The 14,240-nt window shown below is 43.8% G+C and overlaps 1 protein-coding gene across 3 annotated transcripts in view; it reads left to right on the plus strand.

The window, feature by feature from the left end:
• The window catches only part of PLXNB2 (plexin B2), a 350,928-nt gene that overhangs the window by 303,920 nt on the left and 32,768 nt on the right, over window positions 1-14,240 (plus strand). For all 3 annotated transcript variants that reach the window (XM_079994025.1, XM_079994023.1, XM_079994024.1), the window contains exons 23-27: window positions 1,877-2,013; window positions 3,500-3,600; window positions 7,925-8,154; window positions 9,629-9,810; window positions 11,176-11,242. In XM_079994025.1, coding sequence (XP_079850151.1) covers window positions 1,877-2,013; window positions 3,500-3,600; window positions 7,925-8,154; window positions 9,629-9,810; window positions 11,176-11,242 — 717 coding nt within the window. The remainder of the gene's footprint in view (window positions 1-1,876; window positions 2,014-3,499; window positions 3,601-7,924; window positions 8,155-9,628; window positions 9,811-11,175; window positions 11,243-14,240) is intronic.

Consider the following 14,240-nt stretch of genomic DNA (forward strand, 5'->3'; position numbering starts at 1 on the left):
CAATAAAAATACATTCAATCCATCAGATATACAGTACCACAACTTAATGTTTACAGCAGACGTAGTCAGTGTGGAGCCTTGAGGATGCTTGTGGACAGTTAACTCCCAGCATCCCTGACCATTAGTCATGATGGCTGGAGGCTAATGAAGATGGAGTCCAATAACATCTTGAAGGCCCCATGTTGCTACTCCTGGTGTATTGGGACATGGTTGGTGCCGTGGTATAAACCACTGAGCCTCCTGGGCTTGTTGATCAGAAGGTCAGCAGTTCAAACCCACACAACAGGGTGAGCTCCCGTTGCTCTGTCCCAGCTCCTGTCAACCTAGCAGTTCGAAAGCATACCAGTGCAAGTAGATAAATCAGTACTGCTGCAGTGGGAAGGTAAGTGGTGATTCCGAGCTCCCTGGTTTCTGTCAGGGTGTTCCGTTGCACCAGAAGCCATTTAGTCATGCTGGCCACACGATCCGGAAAGCTGTCTGTGGACAAACGTCGGCTCCCTTGGCCTGAAAGACAGTCGCCTTCGACTGTCCAGGGGTCCTTTACCTTTTACTCCTGGTGTGCAGGAGTGACCAGATCCCCTTGCTATTGTCTTTTAGATGTCTAGTCAACATACATTTGTTTTTTAAAACATTTGGATTGATCCAATAATTTTGTTGCTGGTCTTGTGTTTGATTTTGATTGTGTATTTAGTATTTAAGTCTGGGTTAAATTCTGCAACTTTATAGAGTTGAAAGCTTTGTAGGCGGCAGTCGGATTTAGGTAGGGCAATACTAAGTGAAAGACTAACTAAACCTGCACACCCATCTGAGGCCTTGCTCCGCTTTTAGTTGGCTGTGATGCAGGAGCAGGCCTTCTTAAAGGCAGTCAGCCACTGGCAGAACCCCCTTCCCTAGAGAGGTCCAGTTAGCTTCCTCTTTTGGGGGAGAGTAGAAAGACTCTCTTTTATGATTTCCATGCATTTAATCTTCCCTATGTTTATAATCTCCTACTGTAGTTTTGCCATATTTTATTTTGACCTCTTATCGTTCTCTCTCCCCTTGCTGCCGTTGTCATCAACGTTATGCTCCTGGTTTTGGTTGTATTGGTGTTACTGTTATTTTATTTCTGTGTTTTAATTTAGAAGCCACTTTGGGTGTCCCTTTAAGCCTGAAAGGTGGGGTAGAAATTTCTAATTAAACCTGATGTTTTATGCTGGGCAGTCCCTTCACTGTGGTTTGTGTTTGTGCTATCCTTACCCACTGGCCTGCCTTCATCCTCTCCCATTTTGATGATTTTGAATTGTTAGCATGTAGTAAAGATTACCGTATTTTTCGGTCTATAAGATGCACCAGACCACAAGACGCACCTAGTTTTTGGAGAAGGAAAACAAGAAAAAAAATATTCTGAATCTCAGAAGCCAGAACAGCAAAAGGGATCGCTGTGCAGTGAACGCAGCAATCCCTCTTGCTGTTCTGGCTTCTGGGATAGCTGCGCAGCCTGCATTCACTCCATAAGACGCACACACATTTCCCCTTACTTTTTAGGAGGGAAAAAGTGAGTCTTATAGAGCAAAAAATACGGTAATTAGTTAGGCTGCAAACCTCACCCCATTTACCTGGGGGTAAACGCCCCATTGTATTCAGTAGAACTTACTTCTGAGTAGACATGGTTAGGATAATGCTGTAAGCAAGTTAACCTGGCACTCATAATACTGTTTAAGGTTGGACTTTATCTATCCTACATTTGAATATATTATACTCTTTGGATATATCTGGGAATGTAAGCTCAGTTGTTCCGGGGAACAGGGAACAAAGGGGCATAGATCTAAAACATCATAGTGCATAATAAAATAATGCTGTCTGATTATTAACTTACAAAGTGCACTTATTTATCTAGGTGAAATTTGGCTTCAAAGAATGGATCCTAGGAAGAGTTGAGTATACCCAAGTGAGTGACATACCACTAGGCTTGATCTTGCCATTGGTATTAATTCCCATGGTGGCTATTATCATCATCTCAATCTTCTGCTACAGGTAAGATGTGGTTATCAGTCATCAGATAATATTGAAATGCCGGAGGCAAAAGCTGATGGTTAAGAGAAATATGAAGAAAATTATTTGTGGTGATTCCCAGTGGTTCTGTGTGAAATAGAATATCACATTGCTTCAGGGCTTTTTTTTAACCCTCACTGATGCTTATCATCCTATGTCTTGGAGCTGTACATGTGTGCAATCAAAGATATAGTCTAAGCAGGATGTGGGGAACATAGATGTGGTTAGCATTTCTTTCTGCCGGTTTTTGAAGGTTTCTAAATATTAAGGTGAGTGGTTTACTTTTCATTTTCTGTACATGTCATGATGGGAGGTGGGTATGTATTGTATATCTTTAGTCAAAGCAAAGGCAGATGATTCTTTCTAACATGGTATTGAAAACAACAAAAGGTCATTACAGTGGTACCTCAGGTTACATACGCTTCAGGTTACATACTCCGCTAACCCAGAAATAGTGCTTCAGGTTAAGAACTTTGCTTCAGGTTGAGAACAGAAATTGTGCTCCGGTGGCGCGGCAGCAGCGGGAGGCCCCATTAGCTAAAGGGGTGCTTTAGGTTAAGAACAGTTTCAGGTTAAGTACGGACCTCCAGAATGAATTAAGTACTTAACCCAAGGTACCACTGTATTCAGGAATCTTTCCTGGGGGTGGGCGGGAATCTATGATGACCTTGGGTCTGAGATCTTTATAATGTATATTTTTGCAAGGACAGGCGTTGTTTCATATCTGAGTTATCTTACGAAAGACCAGAAAAATGAGTGGAGGTTATTAAATCTGTTTCGATTGCAGAAACCCAGAATATGAGTCACACAACTGAAAACTCCACAGGTTCTGTGCTTCGGTGCAGTGTCTGAACACATTTGCACCCTACAGGATACTCCAAGTGTTTCTTCTTTTTCACAACTAGTTCCCCATGCTCAAAATTGTGGGTTTCCCTTCTGAATGAATACGTGTTAGGAAAACATATTCGGGGGGGGGGGGGGGGACCTAACCGTGTAGAGGGTAATCTGAGTGCTTGTTACAGCAATGAGATTTAAATTGAAACTTGCACATGACTAATGTTGAAAGGCTGCAACTAACCTGAGCATTAAGAACGGTATTGATAAAGTACGCAGCCATTAGTCCAGGTTCATAAACAACTGTGGAACAGGCCAGCAGCAATTATTACTCAACTTCATTCAACAGTTAATAGTTTTCTTTTGAATAAAATCCATTCTTTGAGGTAAATTTTTAAACAATCCTGGCTGCAGTAAAATCAATAAAGCCTTGTTAATTTTGTGCCAGCTTAAATTTCAGCCTATTGTTTTCTTTTCTTCTCCCCCACCCCTCTGCCTTCTCAGTTTTAAAAGATCAGGAGGAAAAAGACTGCGCATCAGAAGATCCCTCTGGCCTTTTGCATGGCTGTGTTGTAAAATGATTTATTTTTACAGCCTGTAACTTTTCTGTACTCTCTGTTTCTATTCCTTATAGACGGCAAAGCGAACAAGCAGAACGAGAATACGAAAAAATTAAATCACAACTTGAAGGCTTGGAGGAAAGCGTCAGAGACCGGTGCAAGAAGGAATTTACAGGTATGACTTATACCTAATTTCTTGTGGGGCCTCCGGAGAAATCACAAGATGTGTCGAAATACTGCCACTGTCTGCCTTAAACAGCCTTCTGAGGATATGCAGGATGCGCAACCATTCTAGATTACAGCGTGTTGACATGTGCATTGCATAGTCATGTGGCAATTAAATGCAAAGGCCGTCAAAAAGAGAATACATAAAAGGAACCGATGGGGTTTGTTTTTTAATGTAAAAGGAAAAGAAGTACCTGGAACTAAATTGGCAACAGGGAGAAATAGTCAGGCCTCTTTGGCCCTGAAGATGTTCCTACTATAACGCAGTTTGCGGCAGCAGTTTGGAGTGGGGTGGCAGGTGAAGGAGCAATATGCTGAAACGGGGTACAAATGGCCAAAACATTTTATTGGCTGCTGGTCACATCGTTTGCCTAGGCATTAGACAAGGTTCCAGTCCTCAGGCAGTCTATAACTACTGAACTGGCACAACCACGCTAACACGCTAGAAAAACATTGTTGGGAGTAGTAGGAATCTTGGGCTCGCCACTTCACAAACAGATACCATGGTCCCGTCCTGGAATTTGGGGGTACGGCAGATGTGCCAGCTGCCAAACTGGGATGGGGCCTTGAATTGTCACCCTAATCCCAGTGGGGAGCAAGGGAGTCCATCTTTGCTTAATCCTGCGGGAGGCCTCTAATTGCCCTGAGCGAGAAGTTGTGCCAGAAATACGGACCAATGTAGTTAAGCCATAGACTTGACTTAGCTGCGAGGAAGGCAGAAATCCTGCGTTGCTTAGATAAGGCACACAGATATGAGTAGAATTCCTTTCCAACCCCATCAACTGGCAGCTAACAGCAGCCTAGCTTTTCTACTTTGTTTTTTCCTCCTCCCACCCCTCCTTTGTATAACAACTTACCAGATGTCAAACTTTTGAGACATTTTGGTTAGTCCCAGTAAAGGTATTGCCCAACTCTGGATTTTGGAGGGTTTCCCCCCACCCTTATGGACCAGTACAGCTAACTGCTTTTGCATATTCTGCCAGCTCCTGTCTAGTTTTTGGCCTGCTCCCTGTCCTAAAAATTGATCCTGTTTCTCCAGCTCTGTCCTTTTCCTTCAGTTCTGACTGTTTCACCAGACTGAGTTTGACTTGTAGCTTGGTGAGGACTTGCCAAAAAGGACCAGTGCTCACTGGTTATGTGACAGCCTGCTCTCTGACCATAGGGAATGTTTACAAAACAAAGAAAAGGGGGGGGGGGGTAAATGAAAAATATTGCTGAGACAACAAGTTGATTGACTCTGAGTACTGGTCAGTCAAGAAACCAGAAGCCCTCTGTTCTGTGCCTTTGTAAGGTGACAAAGCGATTCATCCTCTCCTGTGTCAAAACTTAAAGGCTCTTTGATCAACCTGATGTGTTGTCAGTGATAACGGATGAACTATTTAACCTCCTTCCTTCCTGCCAATAGCCTAGTTGTACTTGCATATTGATCTTTGCTCCTTCATGCACTGTTCTATCTGCCATTTATATTTTAAAATGATAAAAAGAGAAACTTCAGACTTAAATGGCATAGCAGCTATGTCCCAACCCCAAATAAACGGACTAACCTCTGAACTGTTCTCTCAGTTGCTTTATTAGGGATGGATTTTTAAATGAATTTCAAGCCTTATAATCTGACTGTTTTTCGCATTTGCTTCCCTTAACTAACATTTGTTAGAGATGCAATTTGGCTCAAATGCTACAGTTCTTAAAAGAGAGAACCTTGGTTTAAAAAATCATAGCAGCTGCACAAAAATCCACTGTTCATTATTAGACCTTCTTCATATTGAAAGAAAAATGAGAGCTTTTCATTGCCCTCTCATTTCCGAGCATTATGCATTCCTGCCATATCTTCATATGAACACTTTTGGGTGAAACCATCTTTTTGTAATCTTACCAAACCCATTAACATTGCTGTTCATGCTAAGACACCTTTAATCTTCTCTTTTTAACTTCTGCTCAGTTTTGGACACTAAAAATCTCATGAAGCAGTTTACCTTGGTGTACACGATATTCATGTGTGTACACAGTAACAAATTCATTGAATGCTGACCCACGAATTCCTGATAAAATATGTTTTGTGGTTATAAATTGTCAGTGTTCTGTTTCTTTACATATCCTTGTACTTGATTCGCCGATATTCATGTAGCACGTAGTAACGTAGTTTGCAATAAAAAATGAAATTGTAACAGCCCTGGAATGAATTTTCAGCCTGCTAGAAATTCCACAGTTTAAAATAATGCAATAGTTAAAAACAACACAGAACAGCCTGCAGGAATAGCTTTGTGAAAGTGCAGTGTTTTTATATCCAGTGAAGGGACTGGATGCATCCCTGTATCCAGGTCATTCCATACTATGTATGACATTATGAAGAAAGGTTGGTCCTGTGCCCTTACTGCCATCAACTCTGTAAAGTTGGGGGCCACATTTCCTTCTGGACAACGTTCTGAGAGCCACATGGCAGTGATGGATGGGGCCAGAGGCAAAATGGGTAGAGCATCAAACATCAATGTTATCTTTGTACAGTGGGCTAGAGTCTACATATTCTCACAAACTCCTCTCTGCCCTCCATCCTGACACACAAGAGGCATCATCTGAGTGCAAGGACACATTCTAACCAAGCAACAACCCTTGGGGTGCAAAGCAACACCAGTGAGAGAGGTGAGGCCTCAGAAAATGTCCAAGAGGACATTGGGCCCCCAGCCCTGAGGTTCCCTGCATAGAATAGGATGCAGAACATGGCTTTTGTCCATAGTTCTAAGGACATAAGCTCCTTTAGATACACAGGGCCAAGACCATTTGGATCTTCAGTAGTCATCACGAGTGATTTGAACTGGGCTCGGAAGCAGTCGGTCTAAGTGAGTTGAGATACTAGTTATGTTCTTCCTGCGAATTTCCCCCATAAAGAGGCAATCTGTGGATTCTGCATTAGTTGCGGCTTCCAAACCAACTTCATAGGTAAATCTTCCTGTAGCGATCACATTGGAGGGTGCTAAATTCCTTAGAGCCAAATCCCACAAAGCAGGCTTTCACTGAGGTGATCAGAAGCAACTCAACCAATTCATTTCCACTCATCCCAGTTTCCAGCATCCTGTCACAGTCTAGCTCGAGGTGGAAATAAGAGACAGGGTGATGCTCTACAGATAGTGGGAAGCTTGATTTTTAGTGGCTGGGGGGTCACTGCTACAATGAGACATAATCATGGGGGACAAGACAGAAGATGGTTTCACATCCGCTGGAGGGAGTAGTGGGTTGTACTGAGCGTATTTCCCTTCTGGAAACAGTTCAGCTTTGCTGTATATTGGGCTTCATTCCTCTCCCCCACTTTCCAAAGTATGATTTGGGATGAGGAGGATGTGGTGCTCCTCTTGTGTCCAGAGGGAGAAGCGTTTCCTTTAGGCCTTGAGGTTTAGATTTGAGGTAACAGGGCAGGGACAGAGTGTGAAAAACTGGACTAGTTCCCATGCCTTGCTCTTATAGTAATTGTCTTCCGAAATAAGCATACAAACTTGACAGGCCCTTTGGTGGTGGATTAATAATAATAATAATAATAATAATAATAATAATAATAATTGCTATTTATGTGCCGCCCATCTGGCTGGGTAGCTTCCAACACAGATAGAAATGTAATAAAACATCAGACATTAAAAACTTCCTGATACAGAGCTGCCTTCATATGTCTTCTGAAAATTGTGTGGTTCTTTATCTCCTTGACATCTGATGGGAGGACACCACTGCCAAGAAGGCCCTCGGTGTCCAGCCTGAACATTGGGCCAGTGAGTTCTAATGGATATAGAGTTTAACATAGGAGTGAGACCTTGGTTCAAGGGCCTTACAACATGGCAGTCTCTTCGTCTCAGTAGGTTTCGTATGGAAGGCTACAGCAATCCATATAATACTTTGAAATGTGCATAGGATAAGTACCATACAGCATTCTTATGCTGTCCCAGTTAACAAGACCATTGGCTCCAGATAGTTTTTATCTCAAACTAGAATGCAAAATGCATTTACTCTCCAGTAAATAAAGTAATTTTCTCACAACTGTGTTCTAAATTGAAACTCCTGTCAAGATTATTTCTTCATGCAACTAAATTCTGTTAAGTGAGCTTCCACTGGGAAAACAAGTTTTACTGTAAGGTGCAAATCTTGCTAAATGAGACCGAAATGGAAATGGAAGTAAAGTTGAAAGGGAGGTTCAGTTAAAAAATCAGGATATTGATGTTTCCCCCTTCAAAGTAGCAAAGGCTGAATCAATAGTTTATTTTCCACTGAAATCGTTAAAATGTTGCCTCTTGTAGATTTGATGATAGAAATGGAAGATCAGACAAACGATGTTAACGAAGCAGGAATTCCTGTGCTGGACTACAAAACATATACGGACAGAGTCTTCTTCCTGCCATCCAAAGACGGAGAAAAAGATGTCATGATCACTGGGAGGCTGGATATTCCTGAAGCTCGACGGCAAACCGTAGAACAGGCACTGAATCAATTCTCCAATCTGCTCAATAGTAAATCATTTCTCATTAATGTAAGTAAAAAGTGAAAGGTCCTTTTGTGTCCTTGAAATGCATTTTTGCCTGATATATATTTACAACAAACAAAATTAGTCTGCATATTTTTGCCATGTATATTTTGCAAAAGGCTGTGTGAACAATGTAAATAATATCTCAAGTAGCTTGACACTGCTCCTGTCATTCCCTGTATGATATTGAGCTGAAATATTATTAGCTCCTTCCATGAACTATTCATATCCAATTTGATCACTGCACTAGCCATTCGGTGTGACAATAAATAAAAGCAGTGTTTTAAAATGCCTAGATCTAAAAGTTATTTAAAATAAAATTTCAATCTGAGAAAGAGTAAAAGGTTGTATATCTTATATAGATCATTTGTATCCTCTTTGAGACTTAACTGAGAAATGCTTTAGAAATCCTCATTTCTGCCTTTTTCCTTTAACAAATGGTGTCCCAAACATATGTACCAAATGGCAGTGTGATAGTTCATTGTTCAATGAAGTTTATCATATTGCAAATGACAAACACAGTGCTGAATGGCGTAGTTAAACAAAGGCATCACTTCATTTGGCAAAAAAAATATAAAAAAATGCCATGCTCTAGTTAGTACTGTTGTGGTATATTTTGCCCAAAGCCTTATTCCTACATTTACTCACATGTAAGTTACTTACTGAGACGCGGGTGGCGCTGTGGTCTAAACCACTGAGCCTAGGGCTTGCCGATCAGAAGGTCGGCGGTTCGAATCCCCATGACGGGGTGAGCTCCCATTGCTTGGTCCCTGCTCCTGCCCACCTAGCAGTTCAAAAGCATATCAAAGTGCAAGTTGATAAATAGGTACTGCTCCGGTGGGAAGGTAAACGGCATTTCCATGCGCTGCTTTGGTTTGCCCAACACGGCTTAGTCATGCTGGCCACATGAGCCGGAAATTGTCTGCGGACAAACGCCGGCTCCCTCGGCCTGTAGAGCAAAATGAGCACGTAACCCCAGAGTCGTCTGCGACTGGACCTAACTGTCAGGGATACCTTTACCTTTACCTTTTATGTTACTTACTTGTAGCAGCAGGATCAGAGCCACACTTCTGATCCTAATTCTTTGCATCTCACTACTGTGCTGCCTCAAATCTTCATTGGTTAAATCTGAGAGGGGAACCTTCACACAAGTGGAAAACCCGATATGGTAGATTTCCTGTTCAGTGGAAGCCCCTCTATGGAAGCAGCTGTTCATGCAAAGTGTTCCCTTTTCATATATCCATGTTCACCCTGCAAAGGTTGAGGGTGGTGCAGCAATAGGGACACTATGTTGGCGGGGGGTATGGCCAGAAGTGTGTCCCTGTTTCTGTTTCTGTACATGAGGAAGCATATAAATATGGACCCAGTGATTCGTCTTTTTGGAATTGGTTACAGAATGAATGAATGAATGAATGAATGAATGGAATGGAATTCAGTTTCTGAATCACATACCTGATGTTTTTCTGTTTTGTTTGTTTAGTTCATTCACACATTAGAAAACCAAAGAGAATTCTCTGCCCGTGCAAAAGTGTATTTTGCATCTCTCTTGACTGTGGCTTTGCATGGGAAGCTAGAATACTATACGGACATCATGAGGACATTGTTTTTGGAGCTGATGGAGCAGTACGTTGTGGCCAAAAATCCCAAACTCATGCTCAGAAGGTAGGGAAGGTTTCTTTAGTTGCCCAGTTTCCATTGAAGTAAATGAAATAAAACTCCCATCATTTTTAACAGAACACAACTTATTGTGCCTGTTGCCTCCCTTCTCAAATACATCTATTACTATTTGTGCACTGGGATTCTAAGAACTTTAGTACATGTTTGAGAATGTAAGAGTAGGGCTGGAGAGGTCTGGGTCCAAAAACCCTACTCAGCTATGAAGCTCATTGGGTGACCTTGGGGCCAATCCTTACATGTCTTTGCCTAATCTACCTTACTGTGCAGTTCTGAGAATACAATGGGAAGAGAAGAACCATACACATTTTATCCTGCCCTGTAGTAACAGAGGATATAAAACATCCTTTCAGTGAGGAATGTAATGCATGTTCTCCTGTCATATGATAGAGAAACAACCAGAGTTGTGAGATGTGGTTTCTCCAGCAGGAAAAGCATCCTTGTCTGGACGTTTCTCTCAGATAGCTACATTACAGTGAAGACCCTAGAGATTCTTCTGTGGCATATTTGTTATAGCAATAAATTTAGTACTGATTGAACGATATTCTTAGGGTACTTCCCTATCGCTACTGGTATCAAAATACTTCTTCTTTGGCGATCACTCGTAGCCGAGTAAGATTGTCTTCCATAAACATGACTTTAACTATGAGTCCGTAAGTGACTGTGGAGGCCCATTCTGGACCCACACGTCCCTCCACAGTGGGGACATTGGTTCCTGGGTGGGAGTTGATCACGGTGTGGATTTGCCAAGCGTGCCTTCCTCTTAGCACGTTTCTCCCTTTCATCCTGAGTCTGAGCATCTTCAAAGCCCATGATACCTTTGGTAAAGGCTGTTCTCTAACTAGAGCGCTCACAGGCCAGTGTTTCCCAATTGTCAGTGTCTATACTACATTTTTTTAGATTTGCCTTGAGACAATCTTTAAACCTCTTTTGTTGACCAGCAGCATCACGCTTTCCATTTTTAAGTTCGGAATAGAGTAGTTGCTTTGGAAGACGATAATCAGGCATCCGCACAACACCATCTATTTTCAACCTTATATTAGAAAGTAGAACTTCGCATTGAGGACTGCATGTCTTAATCTACAGATGTTGCGATGCGCCAGGAAAACACCTACAAATTAACACTTAAATGGTTAAGGGGGGAAAGAATACAACATTCTAAGTACTATAGCATGTTTGCTCACAAGTAAGTGAGAATGCGCATTACAAAACATGCCTATAATGAATCTACATGAGATTGTATGTGCTGGGTAAGGAATATAGGAAAGAATCTGGATTTTAGCTCTTGACAAACGCATGAATTCAGGCTGCACTAGCCATGTAGTTCAACATTTATTTGTTCATTTGTTTCAGATCAGAAACTGTGGTGGAGAGGATGCTTTCTAATTGGATGTCAATATGTTTATATCAGTACCTCAAGGTAAAGTCTGAAATGCATGCACACTTTACACTTGCTGTGTTTTGGCATAATAACCAAACTACAGTTTGGTGTTACAAATAAGCCTCAGCCTCATGTACTTCCATCTCCCTCGTGGTGGAACTCATTCTGGAAGGATGAGTTCCAGTAAACCATAGTTTGGTCTGCAACTCTTGTTTTCAGGCATCATCATCAAATCTTTATTGTGGTCATAGACCAGCATAAGTAGGGTGGGGTACAATCATTTAGATTTCCAAAATGTTTTACAGATTCTAAATCAGGCATAGGCAAACTCAGCCCTCCAGATGTTTTGGGGACTACAAATCCCATCATCGCTAGCTAACAGGACCAGTGGTCAGGGATGATGGGACTTGTAGTCCCAAAACATCTGGAGGGCCGAATTTGCCTATACCTGATTTAGAATCTGTAAAACATTTTGGAAATCTAAAAAGTATTAAAACATAAGGTATATCTAAAGGACTATAAGAAACTAAAAGAATCTAAAAGAAGGGTTAGGAGCATTAAATGGATGTGGGAGAGCATAAAAGGTTAGTATATAAAAGAGTGTAACTATCAATTTAGAGAGCATTCTGATGTGAGTGTTCATTAAATCTAGTTTGTGTCACAGGCCATCAGTTGATTTCAGGCAAGTGCAAACCATAGCTTACTTATTTAGATGAAACTGAAAACTATAGCTTCCACGTGAGCATATGTGTAATGGTATTGTGTGGTTACTCGTGCGTAAACTGCCTCCACTTCGATTAGGTGGTTTGCTCTAACATGTTCAGGGTTAGAGCTCGCCCTCCGTGACCTGTTAGTCACTTGCAGAATCTGCCAGTGGGCGTTTCTTGAATCTCTTCCAGCATAAAAGCTGCTTGACCCCAAGTCTCCGCCTATGTTCCCTGCGCGGAACGCGTCTGCGCAAGTAAGGGGATGGCAAGGGCGTGCCAGCGCTCTCTCCGCTGGTTTCGGTTGAAGGGTCTTGGAGCCCTGACACCGATTCCTCCAGCTCCTCTCTATTGGTGTCACACTGAATTCCTTCCCCCAGACTGGTTCCCTCTCCGGCATCGCTCTGGAGCCCTGCCTCCGCTTCTCGCTCTGATGTCAGTTCCCTGACATCCACCTCCCCCCCAGTACCCCCTCCACCCCCGGCCTGACCTGGTGACGTGACCTTGTCCCCACCTTCAGCCGACGATGCAGGGAACCCTCGAAAGGAGCTGTCGTCATCGTCCGAGGACTCAAACCCCGCTTCCCACCCGCCCCGGTTTCTGACGGGAGGGGCTTCCCAATCTGATTCCTCCTCTCCTGACGACTCCCCTCCTTCCTCTGGCGACTCTGGAAAACCCACAAAATCCTCCTCCTCATCATCGGTGGTGGCAAATTGCTCCTCCCAGAATCTCCCCAGAGGTTTGGGCTTCCTCGGATACCTGTTGTGGAACTCTTCCACTAGATACCCACCATCTATTTCCCCTTCTGGAACCCACGTGTTTTCTGACTCGAGTTCCCCCTCCCACGCTACTAGATATTCCACCTGCCGTCCCCGCCACCGCGAATCCAGGATCTCCATTATCTGCTGGTGGTGTTCCTTCTCTTCCAGTGGTGGGTGTCTGAGCCCTTCTCCTCCTACCTCCCGGACTCTCCGCTCCCCTCGGTATGGCGAGAGCAGTGACCTATGAAATACCGGGTGGATTTTCATGTTGTCTGGCAACTTGAGCCTGAATGCCACCGGGTTGACTTGGTGTATCACCTCGAAAGGCCCCAGCCGCTTCGGCCGGAGTTTCTTACACCCACCCTTGAAGGGCAATCCTTGAGTGGATAACCACACCCGGTCCCCCACCCTAATGGTCTCCCCTTCCCGGCGACGTTTATCCGCTTGCCTCTTGTACTCTTCCTTGGCCCTTTCCAGATTCATCTTAAGCTGCTGGTGCAGTGCTTCCATTTCTTCCACGAACTGCTCTGCGGCGGGCACGCTCCACTCTTCCTCCCCCCTCCCGGGAAAGGCCCTGGGGTGACACCCATAATTAGCCAAGAATGGGCTCATCCCCGTGGACACATGCTCCGCATTGTTATACGCAAACTCGGCCAGTGCTAGCTTATCTACCCAGTCGTTCTGCCTCTCGTTGACGTAACAGCGGAGATATTGCTGCAATATGCTGTTCGCCCTCTCTGCCTGCCCGTTAGTTTCCGGGTGCCTCGCCGTCGAGAATCCCACCTCCACCTGCAATAAGCTCATAAGCTTCCTCCAGAACCTCGAGGTAAATTGTTTCCCTCGATCAGAGATAACCCTTGAAGGAGCTCCATGCAACCTGAAGATGTGAGTAACAAACAGTTGTGCGGTTTCCTCGGCTGTCACCGCATGAGAGCATGATATAAAATGGCACATCTTGGTTAGCAGATCTACTACTACCATGACTGCTGTCTTACCTCTGGATTTGGGCAAATCTGTCATGAAATCTATTGATACCACCTCCCAGGGTCTCCCCGGCGTGGGCAAGGGTTCTAGTAACCCTGCCGGGGCTGCCCGCTCCCCCTTGGCTCTTTGGCAGCGGTCACACCCTCGTACATACTCTCGTACATCTTCCCTCACCTTCGGCCACCAAAACTCCCTAGTGACCAGTAACATGGTCTTGTGTTGCCCAAAGTGTCCCGCTGTGGGGTTGTCGTGAAGTTGTCGGAGCACCCTTTCCCGTAAGGCCCCCCCGGGCACATACATTGCTCCCTTGTAATACAATAACCCTTCCCTTACCTCGAAGTTCCCCCGGTCTCTCCCATTTTCCCTTAGTTCCCTGATTCTGGTTTGGGCAAATTCATCCTGGCGAATCAACTCGGTTAGTTCTCGTTTCCCAACCAACGCCCCCCCACAAACCCATCGTTCCTCAGGGAACACATGTCAAGCGTCCGGTGGTCTTCCTCCTTCCGTGTACTCTGGTTTCCGTGAAAGCGCGTCTGCTCTCACGTTCTCTTGCCCTGGCACGTACTTGATCTCAAAGAAGAACTTGGA

This window comes from Podarcis cretensis, assembly GCF_951804945.1.
Source record: "Podarcis cretensis genome assembly, chromosome: 10".
In the NCBI taxonomy this organism is placed as follows: Eukaryota; Metazoa; Chordata; class Lepidosauria; order Squamata; family Lacertidae; genus Podarcis; species Podarcis cretensis.